Genomic DNA, 25,233 nt, shown 5'->3' on the forward strand with positions numbered 1-25,233 from the left:
TTTGACAGATGACCTTTTATTTACTTCAATAAATATTAAAAATATACACCCTCCCTAATTATTCATTAAGCTGTTTAAATGTAATATTCCTTTCTGTCAGCAGGAATTACTGAACATACAACCATCTTCGATATGGCATGCCTAGCTTGCTTAGTGTAACACAAATGTCCAGGTGAGAAATCTATTGACATCTCTTTGTCTGTAATTGAACACATCAAACACATCCTAACCATGACACAATACACCCTTAAACACCATTTCTGACTCAAACAGACATGTTGAATTAAAAGTCGATCAATGTTTAGACATACACTGAACAAGAAATCCTTTTGAAGCGGAGGAGATCAGCTGGTTTTGCATTCATAAAGCTGATCTTAGTATATTTGTGTACTGGGTGATAAAAACTGACTTATTGTGAAACTTGAAGAAAGTCGAGTTTTCATGTATGTATTTTTTTTAACAGAACTTCAATGAATTTCAACTCAGGAATTTCTTGGTCATTGTCTCCTTACGGTTTCCTGTTGACTGGTCTGAGGCCTGGTGGGGGCCATGCGGAGGCCGGTCTAGGAACCTTTCACCACTTCCAACTGAATAGATGTGTTTGGCCATCGAAACCAGTGTTTACATATAAACTTAATTTGACCAAAATCTCAAATGACCACAAAGAGATTGAAGTTTGAACCAAATTACATTTGAAAAGCATGACTGGTCTCTCACCAGTTGTGCAAAATTACTGCTTTTGTTTGGCACTACAATAGGTAAGGGTAAGGTACAATGGATTTCTCCATGTATATTTCCATAGGCAAATACAGACTAATTCATGACTTCCCTAGTGTAATCATAATCCAATGAAGAAAAGAGTCATCATATCTTACATCCTCAGCATCATACATCTTATCTGTTTAAGTTTGACCTACTCTGTCAGAGCTTACTGGGCAGTTGTGTTTTGTTCCTGTGTGAAGTGAAAGCTAACCCAAGCTCACCAGAGGACATACAGTGACTTTACCATGTTAGCCCCAGTGAATCATGTTCCACCAGGACATGGCAACGAAAGGAAAAGGGTGATCATGTCGGCACCAACTATTCAGTGATTGCCAGTGTATTTCATGCAGTTACAGAAAAAGTGTAAATAATTTTTATATTCTTTTATGCAAATAACATTACATTATCTATCATTACAGAGGACAATTTGCACAAAAGTATACAACCAACTGAATATGTCTACAACAGAAAAATCGTTTATGTAACTTACACACGTGTAAAAATAGTGTCTAAAACCATGTACATAACTCAATACAGCTTTTTTGTACTGAACTCAATATGATGGAAGTTCAAACCTCTTTGAAGCTGTTGCATGATTCAGATGACGTAGTTTCTCTCTACAGGTATATACAAAATAGTACAACACCAATGATATACATAAAATGCTGAAACAATGAAATGATGTTGCCAAGTTAAGTTTTGCTTCCTAAATCAACATATGTTTGTGTAAGTTTCTACAGTGTCTGTTTCTGAAGCTTGCAATCATACTAATATCTATCACATTCTTTAGTTTAACCTCCAGGAAAAGAACGATGGTCTTGTACATTGCCAGTTACCCTACTACCTTCAGGAAAATATATTTTGCAAATGTCCAGTCACATAGATAGAACAATGGCACCTTGATTTGTTTTCCCAGCTGAAGTAAGAATGAATTGATGATTTAATATCTAAATTAAAATACACACTGTGTTCAATTTGCAACAAACATTAAAGTTGTGAGTAGACTAAGTAACTTTCAACTAACAATGTGCCTGAAGGACCTAATGAGTAACTACCTTGAAGTTATATGCATGTGACTGGGCTGAATCCTTAGCTGTCACAGTTCAAGTCCATTACCAGTACCTATGGGCACAGCGATGGATTCCTACATCTAAACATAGAGTCTGGTACAAAAGTAGTCCGCAGTTTGCTGAAGATGTACTGCTTTCTTGTTGTGGGTATCTATTGCCTGCTGAAGGTCCATCTGCTTTCAGCCCACACCAGGATGGGACAGTGAGGCCATTCCAATTGACATACATCGTCCACACCAACAGCAGCTGCACAATACAACTCGCTGAACTAAGTATCTTCCCAGCTGATGATGAGGTTCCCTTGGCACACACTCACAAGTAATGAACACCGAAGGAACAAGAGTCAGGATTCACAGTGCACATCTGATGGTCATATCTTCATTGCTGTCCCTTTCTTTTCAAAGACATAATTAATTCTGTTTCTAAAACCTCAAATTAGATTCCCTGTTAATAACCTTTCATTCTTTTGTACAATGCATTGTTGCCGCACTTCCACATGCATCCTACTGCTCAATGGCTACAGCCCAACAAGGATCCTAGGAAGTGAAGAGGGACTCGTAGTATTATTAAAAAAGATGTTGAAGACAAGGTTCCGTCAGGCTGCAGCAACAAATGGCAATGTCTGTTATGCACCAGTTGCCATCAGCAGAACATTCATGTCACAGTGTTGTTGTTTTTTTTTTAAAAAGAGGACTAAAATGAGGTGAAGGTCAACCAAACTGGAAAGTGTATCCAGGGTGACCTCCACTGCCGAAGTGGAACTGTTGGAAACCAGGGCCAGCACCTCCACCAAAAAATGTCTGGAAGATTTGATTGGGATCAATATCTGAAAGAAGAATTGTACAAATTGAATATTTGTATCTGTTGAGATTACCTTGTAACATTGTCAATTTGAAAGCATGTATTGGAGTGCTATTTGTTGGTGACAATTTCTCTAAATCGTTTGTCAAGTTTCTTTTCCATACAAAAAATGCCATTACTTCTGACAAAAACTGATCTAGAAAACTTTTATGTCTTTTCAACTACAGTCCCACTGTGTAATTAATGTCCCTTTTACTGCGATTGAACTTAAGATTGAAGTCCTTAACAACCTACTTAACAATCTATAAAGCTGCACCTTCAACATGTTCAAGCTGACCTTCATAGGACACATTTGGATTGAATTCCCTCCTGAAAGGTGGAAGACCCACAACTACAGTTCACCATTTCCTGGTAGGATGTATTGAAAGTATATATGTCAATACAAACAACTTGAATAATAAGTTCGAAAACAATTTCACTTAGCTATGGAGAGTGTTTCATGTAGCTGACTGAAGGAGATGCCTCCCTAATCTACCCACCACCAAACCCTCCGCCATCCATCTCCTCCAAGTCCTGTCCACTGTCATAGCGCATCTTCTTCTTGGGGTCTGAAAGGACACCATATGCTTCGCCCAACTCCTTGAACTTCTTCTCTTCTTCCTTTTGCTTCTCAGTAGTGTCATGGGAGTGTCGGTCTGGAGACAGACAAAGGTGGGACATTTTCAGGAGAGTAGTACTGCTGCATAAGGTTCAACTATTCATATGTCAGCATAGTTCTATCATATTCAGGCCATGAAACATGTCTATTAGTCACTATGGTTATTCTGACATATCGGTGTAAGGATTATGTGCCAGTTCATTGCTTAATTACAGTTAGACTAGCTAAATTATATATCTTCCAATGACATCCTGCAGTAAGGAATTATACTTAAACCAACATGTCCTGCAGCAGGCAGTAATACGTAAGGGTGAAACGATACACCGATATTCCGATGCATCGCGATACTTGACCCACGGTACGATATACGATAAACGTGGGCCTATTTATCGATACGCCACGATACGGAATGCAAATCCCAAGTACAGCTTTTCCTTGCTATTGTGCCTTTCAATAAACCACTAACTTTGTTATAGCGCACGGTAACGCATGGCTCCCCAAAACGTACTTACATTTTTAATAAGCTCAGGTTTTACACTGACAGATGTTTTTCCCCATCTCAAACAACATTATCAGCTGATCACCGCAAGCACATAACACCGGAAATACCAGTCAGCATAACCGAACTGAAGTACGCAATTCAATACCATCATTATACTATCTTGTTATTAAAACGTGTTCATTGTATATCTGGACATGTGTTTGTAACATATTTTATTAATTTTATTCAAAATTTCATTTAATATTGTTTTCATTAAGTTATGTGAAATCGTGTGTGAAGAGATACAGCAACCACAGTCAGATTACCGCTTTTGACGCATTGAAACGAACTTTAGTTGCTAAAGAATGAATACATATATTTAAAATGACATACTTTGACTCGTTAAAAGTCATATATGTGGCAATTTGGCAAATATATTTCAACATAACATTTTTCGCAATCTAAATACCTGTCGCGAGGAAGTCCCTACGGTGACTGGTCAAATTGTACCATACGTAAAAATATCCTGCAACAGCAATCACCAGTACCAAAGTGCTACGCTTGTGGTTTTTATTATTTTAAATACATATAGAGTAAATGCTGCAACTAAAGTAACACGATATTGGAATTTATCATATAATAGGTAGGTTTCTTGGCAGGAGAAAGCCAACGGATAAAAACGATATCCGTTGGGGTCATATGCGGATAGAGATGCAAATATCAAAGGTCAAGAAGGACTACCATCACTGTTTATAAACAAACAAACTTTGGAGATATAAATTTCGAAACAATATTGCGAGGGCACGAGGCCTAGCCAAGCGGGATCAGTAGCCACATCTGTGCTTGTAGACCTCTGCAGCTTGAAACCTTCTCCACAGATTAAAATAGTTGGATTTTGCCGAAATATGTTTGACTTGTTACCTTGTTTCGTTTTGTCGCTGTGTGTACATCTGAGGACACTTCTTAACATTGTAACAGGACAGACTGACTGCCAACAACGTCTGACCGTGGCCGTGACGTCTCATAGACTAGGGTTAGAGTAGCTTCCCTTTGACAAAGGGCAGTTACTCTAGCGGACAGACCGATGGATTGCCGCGAAAGGCAATTAAAAACAACTGTTGTTTTGCGTAATATTTGCTTCGCCACTGTATAAGAAACAGATTTCAGTTGGAACTATATTGGAGTTGGAGCTACTGTCACTGTCCGACTGACACATCACTTACCCTGTGACGTAATAAATAGTAACGAGCGCCAAGGCTTGCTAAATACAATGTTTATTCCTAATGCAGGATATTTACCATCCCCAAACACACTCGCATGATAACCTCTATATATTATTCCTGATAAAACAATAATTTCAGATACAATTTCTTCGACCATTGCATACAAATTCTTTGAAGTTGTATCACTTGTGAAGTACATTGATTATTTTCTGGTGTTTAAACTTTGAATTGTTTTGAAGAAAGTTAGAGAAAGTTCCACTTTGAAGCTTAACAACTTCAGTAGTCTTGTCATTATAAAATAATGTTGACTGTTCCAAAATTATGAAAGGTTCAATCTTGACATGCTTTAAGTCTTGTTTTTGTATCATTGCGTATCGAGATACGTATCGTATCGTGACCAGAATATCGAGATGCGCATCGTATTGTGACCTTCCTGTATCGTTGCAGCCCTAGTAATATGCAATATCACGTTAACGTTAACAGAACCTGCAGGAAGGGATCACACTTAACACAACAGATTCGGTCAACTAGTAAAATCGAGATATTTTTATATTTTCATACTTATCCTGCATTACTTGTTATTGCATTTACTGCTTGTTCTTGACAAAAGAAGAGCTGTGTGAGGTTTTGCTGAAGAACTTGTTCCAACTGGCTGTTGCTAATCCCATCACACAGCTCCAACAGGACCATGGAAGTGATGACGTCACGTATCATCACATTACTGCCAGATTGTAACATCTGAAGACATCGTGGGGAGGCAGCTCTGCAACGGGTGGGCCACTTTAGGTGAAGTAATGCAGCATAAGTACACAAATATAAAAAAAGGTTTTAAAGTTATCCTGCATTAGTGTTTAATGCATATTTATTGCACGGTATGGCAGAGGGAATACCATCAGATTCAGTCCTCAGTGACATGAACTATCCAGTAGTTCACGGCAGTCGTTGAGCACATCACTTGCGCAGATCTATAACCACTTCGACCAATCCTGTCCTTAGACAGTGCGAGAGTATCAGGACATACCGGTAAAAAGCAGCAAGAGAAATTGAGAAACTGATTTACTATGTCAAACAGCTGTCGGGCCTGCGAACACTGTGAGAGTCGGGTAAGGCTGGCTCTGGACAGGAGTTCCGGGATCTTGGTCATTATTTTATCTTCTGGAACTAGCAACACTGAAGTATGAGAGCCACTATAATAGGTAGTAATGGTGCTGCCTTTCATGTGTCGCTTGGTACGCAGATAAGGGAGGTATTCGGCCAAGAATTGACAGTGGTGGGGTCCTGATCTTTTACTTTACAAAAGGTTCAGTAGGATCGCCACCTTTCATCATAAAGGTCTTGGGTTGAAGGTCAATGTGCCATAGCTATGGTCATAACCGCCCGTTCTGAATAGCCTATAAGTTTACCAACCACCCTCTTGCGGGTCACCAAACCACGATCACTAAGAAAGCAAGGCTAATGGTTGCTCTGATCTTCTGCATTACCCTGGGAAGAAGTAATGGTGGCGAAAAGTGTTCGCTCTTTGCCCTTCCTACGGGATGCTCAATGCGTCCACCGCCCAAGCCTGCAGGTATGGAATCGGGGAGCCAAAAGGTGCGATCTGGTAGTTCTGGCAAGTGACAATGAGAGCAATTTTGGGATGACCAAGATGCTGACATACAAGATGAAAACCTCTAGAGGATGCTTCCATACCGAGGGAGATGCCCTGTTTGGCCTGTTTGGCCTGTTTGGCCAACATCCTGGAATGTGCTGGAACAGAACATGTATGCCTTGCAGATCTACCAGATGCAAGAACCAAAAGGTCTGTTGAAGGAGGGAGTGAGAGTTAGTCATCTCCTGAAGACACAGGCCTCAGACCACTGTGAGGTAGTTGGTGGAGATGGCGAGTTGAGTGTACCGGAGACACTTCTGCCAGTGTGATATCACCTGAGTGCCTTCAACTCCAGTTGTTGATGTGCCAAGTGCACTGCGCGCCGGACCACAGCCCTGAGGTCTTCTGCGTACCTCAATCTGTAGAGGAGCCTAAGATCAGGTGGGATGTCAGAGGTTCAGGAGAAACTTCCTAAGATGTTCGAATCTACCGTCCATCAGCTGAAATGACTCCTAAGATGGGGGGATAGAGCAACAGATAGGCTAAGGATCCTGACCTCAGCTTGTTACATTCTGGGCTGACATGACCAATCCCAGAAGCACTTGCAACTGTCAAAGTGTAAGCAGCTGATGAAGAGTGGGTAGCAGTTGTTAGATTGGGCTCTCTACAAGAGTGTAAAATTGAAAAGTCTGATTGTGTCCTGCCTTGAAGATATGTGGAAACGTGTGTTCATAAGCGCACTAATGCTAAAGTAGATGAAATAAACCCGCTCCTCATCCGATCTCCGAGGCATCGACGTAACGGTTAGTGGGAAGTCGAAGCTGTAGGCAGTAGATAAGGCTAAATATATGTAAAACTTTCGCATCATATTAAGTAAGGTGATCATTTCCATCCCCTGGGTGTCGTATAAGCACTCTGATTCTCATATCAAGGTGACAATGAAGAGAGGTTCCTTGTTACTCCGCGTGGAGTCATCAGAGGTCGACAGACGGTTGTGGGAAGAACAATAAAATTGATCCTGTATCTAGTAGATAAGGCTGAATATATGATGTAGAGCCAAGTTGATCATCACAAGTGTGACATCTGGTCCTGTCTTGTGAGCGATGATCAGGAGGTGTGTACCCAGTAGAATATGATGATTCTGTCAAATGTAGAATCGGTCAAAAATTTGTGATGATCGTCAACTTTTGGTGCAGATCGTGTCTACCAGAAGACACATGAAAGAAATTCTACGAGCGTACTATTGCCCTCTTAGAGGAATCATTCAGTCAACATTGATTTGGCACTGATTAGACAGGGAGAATTGGCGGGAACTTTCACAGGCTTGAGAAAAACGTTGGACCTCTGTTGTATGAAAGCCAATCAAGTGTCGAAAGAACGCTCTGATCTCATGAGGGTTGTTGGTCCTGGATAAGATTACGCAAGGAAAGGCGTATAAAACACTTCAGTAACCACAGGGAAGCACAGATACGACAATGTATAAGAAGTACCAAGCAAACACAAAGAATACAGAATGCACGACAAGAAATGAAATCTAAATGGCTAATTGGAACAACAATACACCTGTATCGTGACAAAAAGCCATCATCAAGTGATAAATATGAATGCAATGGTAAAAGTCATAAGTAATATATGAAGACACAAACCATAGGAAGGATATAATTCACATAAAACAATAGTGTTGTAATAACAAGCAAAGGACTGAAATGGATAAGGCTGAGAGCTCAAAACAGGTGACGGTACAGCATGTGATGTGATGACATGTTATGTCATCACTTCTATGGTCACTTGTGACATGTGTGATGGGATTAGCCACACAACCAGTTGGAACAACTTCTTTTTCAGCAAGACCTTGCAGAACAAGCAGTAAATGCATTAAGGAGTGATGCAGGATAAGTTTAAACAAGTGCAAAAGTACCCCCGACCCGCCTAGTGTGTCAGTAGTTACAAATTAAATAGCTAGGATAGGGTTAGGCAGGGTTCCCCCTAGACTCCAATATCTGAGAGTCACCTTGACTCAGCCTATGAAATTTTGGGAGTCAAAAATATTTTTTGAGAGTCAAATGTTTTATTGTATGATTTATGAATTGTTAAGTATCTTTTAAATATTATATGTCTTTAGTTTAAGTTAACAAGTGCTAATTAATGTTCTCAGCTGATTGTACTGCAGAGAAATAAAGGATATATGAATGAAAAACAAAGTTTGTTGGGTTGTTTTTTTCACAATCTTTAATTACTTCACAGCTCATGAAACAATTTACAGTGACACTAATACAGGATGAATAAATAACATCAGTCTCAATTGTGAGACATAATTTTTAATCATGGATGGATATTAAAATACATTTCATGTCAGATTATAATTTAATACCACTAACTCATTTATATCTTTTATCTAGTTATCTTGTATTAATTGTGAACACTCCTAATATTTTCTGGTTGAATACAGTTTATTAGCAACAACAAACACGCCCACAGCTTTACATTTCGTATATACCATATTTATTTGTGTATAATACGCACCCCTAATTATGGGCAATTAAATCCTGAAAAAATATCTCTTGTGTATAATACGCACAGACTTTTCTTCAGTCTCATTTCAGGCTGTCATGATCCGTCATCGGAAATAGCATAACAAATCTGAATTGAATTACCCAAGTTAATCCTGTTGTTACACTATCGGGTAATAAAAATGTGTTCTCTGTATATCTGACCTTATGTTTGTCATCTATTTTATTAATTTTATTTAAAATTTCATTCAATAATGTTTACCTAAATTACGGCAAAAACATGTGTCCCTCCGATACTTACAACTTCCGTTTACCCCGTTCCATAGGTTCCGCTTAACCACATACTGTGACCACGCCAAATCACATTATTCACCGCAACAATGATAATATTTTCTTCTGTTTCATTTTTTACGAGTCTACACATCTAGATAAACATATGTCATGGTTAACTTTTAGTGAGAAAATATGCCGAAACGTGAAAAACTTTGTCCATTTGCGGAGTTTTCCTTTGTTTACATCATGTGCTGTGATCGAAGCCACACGGAGTGTGAGAGTAACATTCACGTTGATGAATAAAAATATTTTGTCGTGTACCTCACAGTCGCACAGTTTTAGTAGCATATCTATATAATTATGCAAAACAATATGTAAAGCCCCTGGCTGTTCTGATTTTAGCGTTTGTTTTAAAACAAGTCTGGTCAAGTGACAGGCTATGCAAATTAGCCCGTGGCAGTGGTGTTATGCGAAGTTATGTTACTTCTAAAAACGACGATTAATTAAAGACTAGACGTATATTTAAAGACGTTTGCTTATATTGTCTTCGGAAAATGTTTATAAATTAAGTTCAGGTGAGTAGTTGTAATATTTTCATTCCAAAGCTGGTAAACAACAACATAGATATTTTGAAATTGCATCAGTCATAACGCAGTCATTTATTTCTGGACATATTTTTCCTTAATTGAAAGTCATATACGCAATAATCCTGCATCAGGGGAAACCCTGGTTAGGGTTTGAAAAATTAATAAAAACAATTTTTTTTCTTTGGACTGCACCCCTTCATATGACACAGATTATATGTACTAAGTTTGAGATGAATCCACTGAATAGTTTAAGAGAAATCGCGCGGACAAAGTTTTCAGACCGACGTTAGGGTTTGAAAAATTCATAAAAATATGGAAAATTAATACAAACAATTTTTTTCTTTGGACCGCACCGTTCCATATGACACAGATTATACGTACTAAGTTTGAAGTGAGTCCTCTGAATAGTTTAAGAGAAATCGCGCGGACAAAGTTTTCGGACGGACGTTAGGGTTTGAAAAATTCATAAAAATATGGAAAATTAATACAAACAATTTTTTTCTTTTGACTGCACCCCTCCATATGACACAGATTATATGTACTAAGTTTGAGATGAATCCACTGAATAGTTTAAGAGAAATCGCGCGGACAAAGTTTTCGGACGGACGTTAGGGTTTGAAAAATTCATAAAAATATGGAAAATTAATACAAACAATTTTTTTCTTTTGACTGCACCCCTCCATATGACACAGATTATATGTACTAAGTTTGAGATGAATCCCCTGAATAGTTTAAGAGAAATCGCGTGGACAAAGTTTTCGGACGGACGGACGGAACCTTGGTATAACTATATACCCCCGACATTTTGTCGGGGGTATAAAAATCAAGATTATACTTCACACAACAGATCCTGATTATGTGGTGGTCCAGTGTGTAAAACACTGCCCAAGTGGACTGTCCTACCATTTAAACATACAAACAACAACTCTCAATAAGTGAGTGAGAGTAATTATGGCTTAACACGGCATCAGCAATCGGGTAGCTATTCAGAGCCACTCCAAATAAGACATGCACATACCTGGATGGTGTATAAGTGCTCTCTTGCGATAGGCCTTTTTGATTTCATCTTCAGTAGCATTCTTACTGATACCAAGGATCTTGTAGTAATCCTTTCTTTTGCTTTTCTTCAGTTCTAGTTTGGCTTCCTGAAGCAGTCGTTTGTTTTCTGCAATATCCCGACAGTCAAGTGAGCAACAGGTGACATTGGTCAAGTGAGCTACATCATGTCATGTTATTCAGGGAATTAGCTTCTTACAGTTGTCAAATTAGCTTCATGTGACAAGAGTGAGTGAGAGAGTGGGTTAATGCCACTTTTAACAGTATTCCAGTTATATTATGGGGTGTCAGCTTAATATGGGAGGAAAGGCTTCAGGGATGCATGTCTCAGACTTTTAACACTTTTTTTAAACCCACAAACACGGGTATGGAGTTGACAAACCTAGAAACATAATTGGACCAAGGGACGCAAAACAGCACAGCGAATTGTGGTGCCTTAGACGACAGGGCCAACCATGTCCTCCACATGTGACAAGCATTATGTGAGCTACAGCATGCTACGATGTTCACGAGAGTTACTGCATGTGATACATATAGTTGGAAGAGTGGTCAAGTGAGCAGACATGTCAACTATTGGGATTTTATATTGCCATGAACAACCTACCTTTTGTCTTGTCCATTTTGAAAATCTTCTCATAATCACACACAGCTTCCTGGTACTGCTCCGTCTCCATATAGCTGCAACACCACAACACACCTACATCCACACAGAAGCAACACTGGGCAGCAGGACAATCCCATTTACTATGTCTACATACACACATAAACGACATAATAATTTAATCCCTTAGCCATTTAAGCAATTACAATGACTACAGTTGGTACCAACTCATATCACTGTTGTTGGTTGTTGTCTTGCTGAAGTCGGCAATGTTCCAGCTGCATAAAAGTTCCTGGGAAGAGTCTGAACACGTCAAACTAGTGGTTCATAGAATGGTCTAAATACAGCTTAATTTAATTGAGTCAGTCTATGAACGAGAGTTCTTCAACTTCCAGTCATAAAATGGCACTGGACAACTGACAAAGCCTTTCAAGCACTCACCATTTGGCTCGGCGAAGATATGCCTTTAAATATGTGTCATCTAACTCTACTGCCTTGGAACAGTTTTCTATAGACTGGTCAAGTTTATGCAGCTGAAACCCAAAAAATAAGCTTTCAAAGTTTCTTGTTTTAAGGATGCATAATGTTATGCATAAGTTATCAGCACTGTCACGAGGGATAGGTTGAGGCTCTCATCTAGTCGACTTCACAGTGAGGACTTCCTCTGCTTCCACACTCAAATGGAGGGCTGCGGGTACCTAGATACTTATAAGCTACAATGTAAGCAGAATAATAATATATAACATGTATAATAAAAAAAATACTGTTCATGCTTCGCTGAATACCACATAATACCCGGGAAGATCTGCGTTATAATTGATCTTCAGCAACCCATTCTTGTCGTAAGAGGCGACTAACAGGATCAGGTAGTCAGACTCGCTGACTTGGTTGACGTATGTCATCGTATCTCAATTGTCTAGATTGATGCTAATGATGTCAATCACTGGACTGTCTGGTCCAGACTCGATTATTTACAGACTGCAGGCATATCGCTGTAATATTGCTGAGTGCGGCGTGCAACGAACAAACAAAGAACGAATACCACATATGTAGTCATGGTCATGAAAGAATTAAATACAAAAATTTACACAGATTTCTAGATGTGATGCTTCTTTATTGTGCAATGATGCACATAATGATGTATATCTGGTTCCTACTGATTACTATGATTTTCTATCAGCATACTTGTGTCACACAAAATAAGCATCCTGGATCCACATCATATTTAAAAAGTAGCTACTGGCAAATTCAATTCTGTGTTGAGTGGCTGGTCCAGACTTGATTATTTAGAGACTGCTGGAATATTGCTGAGTGCAGCATCAAATAACCAAACAAACAATTCTGTGTTCAGAACACAAAATATGATAACATTGTGATTAAATAAATAACAGTCATCGATGTCCCATAGAAGACATGACAAGTTCTGCACCTCCTATAAACCTGAATAGCAGTACTACTAAGTCACCTTGGAGCACACAGTAGCTCTGTTGAAGTACAGCTTGGAGTTGGTAAACTTGTTATTGCTGTCTATAGCTAGGGCCTCCGAGTACAGGTTATATGCTTCATCATACTTCCCGGATCGGAACGCTGTGTTCCCCTCCTCCTTCTTGGCCATCAGGGACTTGGCTTTCTGGAACACACAGTTGGCCTATATGACAAACTGCCCTACAGCTTAGGCTAAAAAATAATAATTCTTGGTTCTCAGGCACCGCCGCATCATCACAAAGTCCACTGCATGTTATGTTTTTATTTCCATTCTTCAAAAAATAAAATAATATAAAATCATTAAATATTCCGTGTCTGGAACACACAAACCCAACAGTGAAATGCTATAATACTTAAAAACAATGCGATCCAATATAAAGTGCAGTTACTGCCCTTTTCATGCGCACTGCTTTACTGTGCATCTCATGTGTTATGGTCATGGTGGCAATGGGCGTTTGTGTGCTTGTTTTGCTGTTTGCAAATTTGGTCAATGAAAACTTGAAAATTGCAATAAAACATCACTAGACATGATGATTTACAAATTCAATGGTATTTGTGTACTGTATGCAGGACAATGTTTCATACACAGGGTTATGATTTACAATTACATGTGTATTTGTCTCGTAAAATAAGCGGATTGGAATGATGCACATCACCAGCACATACAAAATCCCTACATTTGCAATAAAAACATGTTTGTCTTCTGCCAAAACAATTACATCGTAATACTTTCAGGGGAAAAATGGGAAACAAACAGAATATAACAATTAAACTTGGCAAATACAAATTTGAGATAAAACATCACTAGACATTATTTACCGATTAAATTGTATTTCCTGTTCTGATTGGCATTGTTTTATATGCAGAGATTAAAATTACCGTGTGTCTTATCTCATAAACTAATTCGAAAGTAGCAATCAGCTGTACACACGTTTCTCGGAATCTACTGGTGATTCGATAAAAAATGACCCAATAATTTAACTTTAAAGAATTGTGATACAATGAGCGGAAGAATTGTATCTGAAACTATCATTTTATCAGGAATAATTTATTCCAATATCATGTTAGTTGCAGCTTTACTATATATATGTGATACAAATTAATAACCATAAGCGTAGCACTTTGGTTCAGTTGATCGCTATTGCTGGATATTTTTATATGGATGAATTTGATCAATCACCGACAATGCTCCTGCACCTGCGATTGCAAAAACTTTATGTTGACATATAATAGTCAAACTACAACAAATATGACTTTTAGCAATTCAATGAATAGCATTTATGATATTTATATCCATTCTCTATCCACTAAAGTTTGTTTCAAGGCATCAATAGCGGTAATATGACCGTGGTTGCTGTAAATAACGGTGAGTTGTGTGATCTTCCGATCACTTCACATATGATTTTGCCGAAATGAATTGAAACAATATTGAATGAAATGTTGAATAAAATTAATAAAATAGATTACAAACATAAGTCCCAATATATAATGAACTTTTTTACAACCAGACAGTGTAATTACATGATTAATTTGCGTACTTCAGTACGGATTTGTTGACATAGTATTTTCGGTGTTAGTGCTCAGAGTAATGTCTTTTGAAAGCCGACTGACTGCATGATATTTTCAAAAGCTATCGCCTGAGAACCTTATTTTTTTCCAGCCTTATTCAAGGAGCAAAATCAGTTGCCAAGCTGGGGAAGACTGGACGAGAGGTAGAATTATAGATTAACTTTGTATTGTCAAGTTTAAGAAACCAAAAGCAAACAGACATTGTTATTTTAACAAAATACATCTGACTATGAGACGCTATTCAAATATTTATCTGCAAGTTGGTCTTAACCTGGGTTTGAGAAAAGGTTTTGTCTATACAAAATTCTGGACATGTCACCTTAGGCTCCAGACAAAAACATGTAAACAGTTCACATGCCATCTAGCCTGGGACAAGTAAACATGATTACATTTTCCCATTTCTGCTGTCATCAAAGATCAGAGATAGACTGAAGACAGTGCAATATTACAGCTGACATAGGGGTTTTAGTATGGCAGTTAGCAAAGTCGTTCCGTGGAAGTTCCATCATGAGTAAGTGAGTTAGTTAATATTTAAAGTCACATCAGGAATATTTCAGCCAAATTGTGACTAAATCAAATTGAAAAAAAAGCTGCCGACAAAGGATAATAAAAGAACTTGTAGAATTTTCCTATTCGGAATATTCTATAAGTAATATGTTACCACTGTTATACCAAGGCTGTTGTCCCCCACAACTGCTCTTATAGTGAAATCTTCCACAGAGATCTCAATCACCTCATGCAGCACTTGCGTAGCCACCTAGCTGCCATGTGACACCCTTCACTCTTGTCTCTTGCGAGAGCAAGTGCTCGGGGGACGGACGGACGGGCGGGCGGGCAGCAGCCCAGTGATAACGTATTACTTATAGAATATTCTGAATAGGAAAATTCTACAAATTACATTAAGTAATACGTTACCACTGTTATACCGAGGCTGACTACCACAGTAGGCGGTGGGGAGCACCTACAACCTGAAACCTGACTGCTCGTGTTTTTCTTCCGACCAGCGGAAGTATACAACTAGGCGGAAGAACTCGATGCGCATGCTCCCAGCTTGGCGTTACCATATAGGGATACCAAAGCACTGTCAAGCGCATACCGTAAGGCTCTCAATCGTTATTGCCAAACGATTGGTGACTCCAAACGGCCCCACTGGATAGGTATTTCATCGCCGCAGCGGATGAGAACACAGTATCCGTGTGAGCTGAATCTTAGTATCCGTGTGAGCTGAATCTTAGATCAGGTTAAACAGTCGAAAAGAGGGAAATTAATTTCATTGGGGCCGTATATCCCAAGAACAAGCCTACTTAAGCGTGTGTAATAGGCGCGTGACCTTAATTCAATATTTGAAAGCATGCATTACAAGGTTCCAATACACGACAGACAATTAAGTACATAATTGTCAATTCAAAATAAAGAAACACACAGAAAGCCGCACTCACCTGTGGATGAGCGTGCTTTTTTGAGAGACTGGTACCCATAGCAATGTCCCGTACCGTAGCAACGGACGAGACATAGTTGGCAATGGAACCCCCGAAGAGTTTCCGGGTCTCTCATAAGCGAGACATAAAATGAGCAATATCCTGCACAGATACCTTATCTGGCGAATGAATGTGATGTTTACAACACCACTTCGTGAAAATAGCCCAACGTGCATTATACACCTTCTGGGTAGAATCACGTATGCCCGAGACGCCCGACAAGAAAAACCTTTACTCCTCAGACACTCGGTGACAACATCCACGCGAGCAGATTGAACTGCCTTGCGTTTGGATGAAGCTGACAGGTGTGAGGGTGGATCAGCAGATCCCGTCTCACAGGCAGTGGAAGTGGCGACTGCATGGCCTGGGCCAGCAAGTCGGGGTACCACGATCTGTTCAGCCACATGGGCGCGATCAGTAACATTCGACAGCGAACTCCTTGGAGCCGGCTGAGAATGAGTGGTATTTACGCCGTCGGCGGGTAAGCATAAGCGTCCATGCCTGTCCAGTCTAACGCGAGAGCATCGTGATCGATGGCCCTCGGGTCCGGGACTGGTGATACAAACAACGGGAGTTGATTGTTGAACCGTGTTGCGAACAGGTCGACCATCGGACGACCCAAACGTTCGCACAGCCACTGAAACACTACTGGGTTTAGCATCCAATCCGTTGGGCTCGGATCCCGAGGCCTCGATAGAGCATCGGCCAGTATGTTCCGCACACATGGGATGTGACGGGCGCGTACCTGGCACGGGACACTGTCCACCAGAGCGTAAAACTCAAACGTGAGATCGAGTAGCGAGTGACTGTGGGTTCCCCCCAGTTTGTTCACATAGGACACTACCGTCGTGTTGTCGGTCGTCAGCATGAGCCGGGCATCGACGAGACGATGCTTCCAGTGATTGACTGCATTGATCACTGCCTTGAACTCGAGACAATTGATGTGAAGACCTAGTTCGTCTACGCACCACAGCCCCGAGCTCACCTCCCCCTCTAGATGGGCGCCCCAGCCCACTAGATAGGCGTCTGTATACAGGTTCAACGTGGCCCGGTAGGGCCGCATAGAGACTCCTTCGATTGGCCACTAGCGAGTCGTCCAGGTACGCGGAGTACCTGACACCCCTCCTGTGGAGGAACCCCACTATGGGGGTGGTTAACCGGGTGAACAGCCAGGGAGCGGACGAAAGGCCGAAGGGGAGTCCAACCCACTCGTAGTGCCTGCCGTGAAAGACAAACCTGAGATTCTTGTGATGGTCCGAGTGAATCGGATCATGCAGATAAGCATCCTTCATGTCAATCATGATCAGAGCATGATCAGAGCTTTCAGGTCCGCCAAGGTCAACATTCTTAACTTGGGCGGCTTGTGCAGGTAAAACTCGTTGAACGATTTCAGATTGTGAATCATTCTGAGTTCGGCACTGTCCTTCTTGGGAATGAGAAATATCCTGGAGTAAAACCCCGGTGTTATTTCTGGTAGAGCTAACTCCCGTACCCGACAGGGGAAGGGAAGGGAGGCCTGACAGGCTGCGGCAGGCGCAACTGTCGAGGGGTGAATGACTCGGGGTCGCCGACGGGCCAACCGAAGCTGGCGTTGTCGGCACAAGAACCCTGCAAGCGAGAGTCATTTGGAGGAGCCCCTACCGTCTCGAGACGGCTTAGGCTTCCCCCAGTGTCCCTTCTTCCCCCGAAAGGGCGGCATGTTGCCCTTACCGGGGCCCTCAAGGCGGGACCTCTTCCCGGAGGAAGAAGACACCGACCCCTTCGACTTCCCGGCCGCAGCATCCTGAGGGGCCCTCCGTTTAGGGGCACCATCCAGGCGTCTGTGCAGAGACCCAACCAGATCCAACGTATGCCGCGACGCCGCAGCAGACGAAGCAGACTGCTGTTCTTTTAGAACACCAGGGATCCAATTATTGAACAGGGTCTGCGCAGACCAAGGCTGCGAAAGTAACACCTCTTGGTTGGTGGCTTGTCGCCTCAAGAAATGGCACGTGCCGGAAAGAAAGGCCTAAGCCCCGGCAACGTACTCAATGGTTGCATTCAAAGCGATTAAACAGTTATAAATGTGCTGGTCTCGGTCCGTGGGGGAACTTTCGACCAGACTGGCCGCCGCCGCCAAGTAGGTGTCGCCATGTGACATAGCAAGCATGGAGTGCCGAGAGAGGGTGTCCATTTGCTGTAAAGTCACTTGAGTGACTGTAGCAGCAGGTGGGGCACGGACACCCAACTTCTCCACATGGGCCTCCGCGGTGGGACCTGCCTCGGGGAAGGCCAGGTCATGCACCGGGAACGAACCCTTTCTCCACGACAGAGGAGGTAACGGGAGTCCCCGACCGGAGGCCGCCGCGAAGGCTTTCTCCAAAGACGGCTTGATCCCACGCAACAAAGTTGACGCGGGAAAAGCCTTGTCGGCGGACTCGTCAAAAACCTCGGAGGAACCCACCGAGCCGTGGATTCCCCGGGGTACCGGCTGGGGCCTTGGCATGTCCTTAAAGAGGTCATACACCAAGGCCACACGGTCCTTAGTCGATAACGGGAGTTTCAGCTCGGGGGAAGGACCGGTGACCCCCGCGTCTGAACCCGCAGCCACCGAAGGGGCCGGGAATGGAACAACCAGGGCCTTATCCTGATATAAGGCCGCTAGTTTGGAGTCCACCAGTTTAGACAACAAAGCAGCGACGGAATCCCCGGACAGCCCAAGGGATCCGCAGGTAGTGCCCGAATTGGGCGCCCGACCGGACGAACCGGCCACCTCAGGAGTGATAGCAGAACGCACGTAGCGCCTGTATCGCGCAAAATCCTCAGGCCCCAGACCCTCGCACAGGGTGCACCGGGTGTCCTCGCAAGGGACACTGCACCGCGGGCAACGATCGTGGGGATCCCGGGACGACAAAAACCTCTGACAGGCGCCGCAGCGCCTGGTAATAGGAGTAGACGGGTTGCTGGACAAATCCATCTCCATGTCAGACATTGTTCTTTGAACAAAAAGCAAACCATGGTTACAACACACACACCAAACATATTCACAAACGTAGATTTTCCGAAGAAAAACAAACGATAATAGCGAATACATAAAATACATATATTATAGAAATACATATATATATTAATAGGTGATGCAAAAAACACCCCACGATATACCACTAAAGGTGGACGGAAAACACAAAGTGCCGATGCCGCACCCCGTTAGTAGCGAAAAAAGGCGCGAAAATTTAGGCAGGAAAATTTTCTAAGCACCGTATAACAAACGCCCCGTAAATTACAGTTTACTTAGGGCTAAGAAACAGTAATAAATATCACCAAGGATAGCAGGAGGCTGGTAGAACGCAGAGTAGTCGATATATACGTCTTGCGAAGGCAAGCGAAGAGACAAGAGTGAAGGGTGTCACATGGCAGCTAGGTGGCTACGCACGTGCTGCATGAGGTGATTGAGATCTCTGTGGAAGATTTCGCTATAAGAGCAGTTGTGGGGGACAACAGCCTCGGTATAACAGTGGTAACGTATTACTTAATGTAATTAGATTATCACAGATGTAAGTTTAAAACTTGTACAGTCAAGTCCCGTTAATCCGACATGGTTGGTTGCATATCATTGTCGGATTAACGAGAATATCGGATAAATGAAATTAAGAAGTATCAACGTTTGTGATCGAAAATCAGACAACTACACGATAGATAACGATACAAGCATGTAAAAAAAAATTTTTAAAAATGAAATATTCATATTGTTATGTTACATTGTTAACGGAATATGTTTTCTAATCAAGCTCAACACAAAACAACTATTATGGACTGTATGACTTATGCAAATTACTTTAAAAAGCATAGTCTGGAATGGAAGTTGCAAGTTTGAAACTGGTGCCGCAAAGCTAAGAAAACTGCTCTTTAAGTGGCTTACGTTGACTTCCTGTTAGTCATTTCATTGGTCGGTCATAGGTCGTGAAAGGTTGTTCTGATGTGACCTGTAATGTCCTCGACGATAGCGATTGAGATTGAGGCAATCTAAGCATGTGATTAATCCTGTTTTCTTTATTTAAAGCATAAATTGTTTATTGTTAAGCAAGTTTATCGATACAGCAGACTCGTCTCGCATCAAAACATGGGCTGTGTATCGCGGGCAGATGACCACGGAATACGCTGATCACTGTATCCGATAAACGAGACTGATTAATGAGTGACTTCTGTAATTCGTTGCAACTTAGGTGTGTCGGAGTCAGAGTCTGAGACTGTTGGATTAACGGGTTTAAATAGCACTGATTTAATCGGTTCCCATCATTACTGTTGAATAAAGCCGATTGTCGGATTAACGAGTGTCAGATTAACGAGACTTGACTGTATATAACCATAAAATATGACTATTCATAACAAGACAATGCATAAAATTTGTAGAATTTTCCTATTCGGAATATTCTATAAGTAATACGTTACCACTGTTATACCGAGGCTGTTGTCTCCCACAACTGCTGCTATAGCGAAATCTACCACAGAGATCTCAATTACCTCATGCAGCACGTGCGTAGCCACCTAGCTGCCATGTGACACCCTTCACTCTTGTCTCCTGCGAGAGCAAGTGCTCGGGGGACGGACGGGCGGGCAGCAGCCCAGTGGTAACGTATTACTTATAGAATATTCCGAATAGGAAAATTCTACAAATTACATTAAGTAATACGTTACCACTGTTATACCGAGGCTGACTACCACAGTAGGCGGTGGGGAGCACCTACAACCCGAATCCTGACTGCTAGCGTTCCTTCCGACCAGCGGAAGTAAACACCAAGGCGGAAGCACTCGATGCGCATGCACCTAGCTAGGCGTTACCCTATAGGAATACCAAAGCACTGTCAAGCGCATACCGTAAGGCTCAATCGTCATTGCCAAAACGATTGGTGACTCCAAACGGCCCCACTGGATAGGTATTTCATCGCCGCAGCGGATGAGAACACTGTATCCGCGTGAGCTTAATCTTAGATCAGGTTAAACAGTCGAAAAGAGGGAAATTAATTTCATTCAGACCGTATATCCCAGAGCAAGCCTACTTAAAGTATGCATTAGGCGCGTGACCTAATTCCAGTATTTGTAAGCATGCATCACAAGGTTGGGATACACGACAGACAATTAAAGACATAATTGTCAAAATACAAATAAGGACAAAGCACACAAAAAGCCGCCCTCACCTGTGGTGTGAGTGCGCTGGTTTGCGGGACCCCAACTCCTGTACCCACGGCAGTGGGAACATTGGAGTAGACCCAGATTGACCACCGTGCAAGGTCAGACGCCTGAGGAGTTCGGAATTGCGCTGGGCACACCCCTTAGGTGCCCGCTTGCGCCGCGATCCGCGGGCCAAGACGGTGCACACTCTCCACGACGGCATCAGCGACCTGTTTGAGGTAATGATTGGCAAAAACCGAGTCAGAACGCCAGTAACAACCTCGTAATATTCTGCGAACAGAGATATTCGAGTGTAGGGCAAATGTTGCCGCTAGCGCCCTGATCTCGTGCGGGTTTGACCCCGCTACCGGTAACCCCCGAGACCGGTACGCCAGATTGATGACAGAACGAAGCCACAACGCAATCGAGTTGCGAGGTATGTCAACCGTGCGATTAGGGTTACACGATATGAACAGACGGTCACGCCCTTGTCTACGTTCATTCGAAGCCTTAAGATAATACTTAAGGGCCCTAACCGGACACAGCGCTCTGTCCTCAGTATCAGCAGGATGTAAGATTTCTTTGAGTGATCTTACAGTGAATTCTCTCTCCGTTTGCCCGACTCTCTGATTCTTGGCGACGAAGCCCATGAGCAGGCCCAGGCGGACCGCTCCTTCGTCACCCCTATCGAATCGTACCTTGGCGACATCGAGTGCATGAATTTCGGATACACGTGCCGCCGTGGCAAAGGAGAGGAGAAATGCTGTTTTCCAAGTCACATGCCGGAACGAAGCACTATGCAAGGGTTCATACGGAGCTTCCGTAAGTGATTGCAACACTAGGGAAAGATCCCAGGCCGGTGCCCGAAGGCGGCCCTTCTTAAGATCGTGCTGTTTGAAACCCTTGATAATACCCCGTATCACCGGCTCTTTGGAGAGACTGGTACCCATAGCAACGTCCCGTACCGTAGCAACGGACGAGACATAGTTGGCAATGGAACCCCCGGAGAGTTTCCGGGTCTCTCGCAAGTGAGACATGAAACGAGCAATATCCTGCACAGATACCTTATCTGGCGAATGAATGTGATGTTTACAACACCACTTCGTGAAAATAACCCAACGTGCATTATACACCTTCTGGGTAATCACGATGCATACTAACGTATGCCCGAGACGCCCGGCGAGAAAAAACTTTACTCCTCAGACGCTCGGTGACAACATCCACGCGTGCAGATTGAACTGCCCTGCGTTTGGATGAAGCCGACGGGTGTGAGGGTGGATCAAGAGATCCGGTCTCACAGGCAGTGGAAGTGGCGACTGCGTGACCTGGGTCAGCAAGTCGGGGTACCACGATCTGTTCGGCCACATGGGCGCGATCAGTAACATTCGACAGCGAACTCCTCGGAGCCGGCTTAGAATGTGTGGTATCAACGCTGTCGGCGGGTAAGCATAAGCGACCAAGCCCGTCCAGTCTAACGCGAGAGCATCGTGATCGATGGCCCTCGGGACCGGGACTGGTGATACAAACAACGGGAGTTGATTGTTGAACCGCGTTGCGAACAGGTCGACCATCGGACGACCCAAACGTTCGCACAGCCACTGAAACACTACTGGGTTCAGCATCCACTCTGTGGGGCTCGGATCCTGAGGCCTCGATAGAGCATCGGCCAGTACGTTCCGCACACCTGGGATGTGACGGGCGCGTATCTGGCACGGGACACTGTCCACCAGAGCGTAAAACTCGAACGTGAGATCGAGTAGCGAGTGACTGTGGGTTCCCCCCAGTTTGTTCACATAGGACACTACCGTCGTGTTGTCGGTCGCCAGCATGAGCCGGGCGTCGACGAGACGATGCTTCCAGTGATTGACTGCGTTGATCACTGCCTTGAACTCGAGACAAGTGATGTGAAGACCTAGTTCGTCTAAGCACCACAGCCCCGAGCTCACCTCCCCCTTTAGATGGGCGCCCCAGCCCACTAGAGAGGCGTCTGTATACAGGGTCAACGTGGCCCGGTAGGGCCGCATAGAGACTCCTGATAAGACAATGTAAGGGACCGACCACCACTCCAGATGCGGTCGGAGCCGATCCGGGAGGGCGACGGTCGCACTGTTCACCTCCGTTGCTAACAACTGGATTAAAAACCGTTGCAGCGGGCGGAGTTGGAGACGACCCCGTGCGGTGCAGTCCTGGGCTGATACAAGTAGCCCTAACAGCTGTTCCCAAAAGTGAACAGTCTGTTGCACCGCTAAGACTTTGGCAATCATCGCCTGAATTTTGTGCCACCGGTCTGGGGGGACAAAGAGGCGATGGGACACCGTGTTGAACCGACCTCCGATGAACAGCAAGTTCTGAGAAGGGGTTAACTCGCTCTTGGGGAGATTGATAATCCACCCAAATTGCTCCAAGAGCCGACGTGCGAAATCGAGATGGCGTGACAGGGTGTCCGTCATTCGATTTGCTACTAGCGAGTCGTCCAGGTACGCGAAGTACCGGACACCCCTCCTGTGGAGGAACCCCACTATGGGGGTGGTTAACCGGGTGAACAGCCAGGGAGCGGACGTGTGAATCATTCTGAGTTCGGCACTGTCCTACTTGGGAACGAGAAATATCCTGGAGTAAAACCCCGGTGTTATTTCTGGTAGAGCTAACTCCCGTACTGCCCCTTCTCCACCAACCTGCCGATGGCATCGGCGAGGATGGGAAGATCGGTTTCCGAATCGAAACCTGCCAACGGGGCAACGGTGAGCGGCGGATTCGCTTTGAGATCAAGCCGATAGCCGTACCGAATCGTGTTGACCACCCACGGGTCGTCGAACACTTGTTCCCAATTCTCCCAGTAAGTCTGGAGTCTGGCTCCCACTGGGGAAGGAGAGGGGGCCCTGACAGGTTGCGACAGGCGCAACTGTCCAGGGCCAAGTGACTCGGGTTCGCCTAAGGGCCAACCGAAGTTGGCGCTGTCGGCATACGAACCCCTCCAATGAGAGTCACCTGGAGGGGCCCTTGCCGTCCGTCGACGACTTGGGCTTCCCCCAGTTCCCCGTCTTCCCGCGAAAGGGCAGCTGATTGCCCATACCGGAGCCCTCAGGGCGGGGCTACTTCCCAGAGGAAGAAGAACCCGACCCCTTAGACCTACAGGCCGCAGCAGCCTGGGGCGCGCTCCGGTTAGGAGCGGCACCCAGGCGCCTATGCAGGGACCCAACAAGAGCAAGTGTGTGCCGAGAGTCCTCGGCAACGTACTCCAGGGAAGCATTTAAACTGAGCAGGCAGTTGTAAATGCGCTGGTCACGGTCCGTGGGAGAACCTTCGACCAGACGGGCCGCTGCAGCCAAGTAAGTGTCTCCGTGAGACATGGAGTGCCGAGCGAGGGCGTCCAGCTGGTGCAAGGTAGCTTGCGTTACCGTAGCAGCCGGTGGGGCACGGACACCCAACCGCTCAACATGGGCCTCCGCGGTAGGACCAGCCTCGGGAAAGGCAAGGTCATGTACCGGGAATAAACCCTTTCTCCACGACATCGGAGGCAACGGGAGACCCCGACCGGAGGCCGCCGCGAAGGCGTTCTCCAAGGAAGGCTTGAAACCGCGCAGCAAGGTTGATGCGGGGAAAGCCGTGTCGGAAGACTCATCGTATACCTCGGAGGAACCCACAATCGTGGATTCCCCGCGGTACCGGCCGGGGCATGTCCTCAAAGAGGTCATAAACCATGGCCACGCGGTCCTAAACCGATAGCGGGAGCAACGGTTCGGGGGAAGGACCGATGACCACGGGAGCCGCCGCCGTACCGGTGGACCCCGCGTCCGACCCCGCGGCCACCGAAGTGGCCGGGGACGGAACAGCCAGCGGCCTATCCTGAGATAAGGCCGCCAGCTTGGAGTCCACAAGTTATGCAAGTAATGCAGCGACGGAATCCCCGGACAGCACACGGGCCGCCAAGAGATCCGCCGCT

The 25,233-nt window shown here is 44.0% G+C and overlaps 1 protein-coding gene across 1 annotated transcript in view; it reads right to left on the reverse strand.

Annotated features, from left to right (window-relative positions):
- LOC124149527 (dnaJ homolog subfamily C member 7-like) overlaps positions 1-25,233 on the reverse strand; it is a 39,616-nt gene continuing 14,383 nt past the window's right edge. The window contains exons 8-13 of the mRNA XM_046521177.2: positions 13,076-13,240; positions 12,052-12,143; positions 11,614-11,687; positions 10,972-11,118; positions 3,173-3,328; positions 1-2,658 (exon numbers count right to left, since the gene is read on the reverse strand). Of these exons, the coding sequence (XP_046377133.1) occupies positions 2,543-2,658; positions 3,173-3,328; positions 10,972-11,118; positions 11,614-11,687; positions 12,052-12,143; positions 13,076-13,240 (750 nt within the window). The 3' untranslated portion in view covers positions 1-2,542. The remainder of the gene's footprint in view (positions 2,659-3,172; positions 3,329-10,971; positions 11,119-11,613; positions 11,688-12,051; positions 12,144-13,075; positions 13,241-25,233) is intronic.

This window comes from Haliotis rufescens, unplaced genomic scaffold (genome assembly GCF_023055435.1).
Source record: "Haliotis rufescens isolate VD_foot unplaced genomic scaffold, xgHalRufe1.0.p SCAF_4, whole genome shotgun sequence".
Taxonomy (NCBI): Eukaryota; Metazoa; Mollusca; class Gastropoda; order Lepetellida; family Haliotidae; genus Haliotis; species Haliotis rufescens.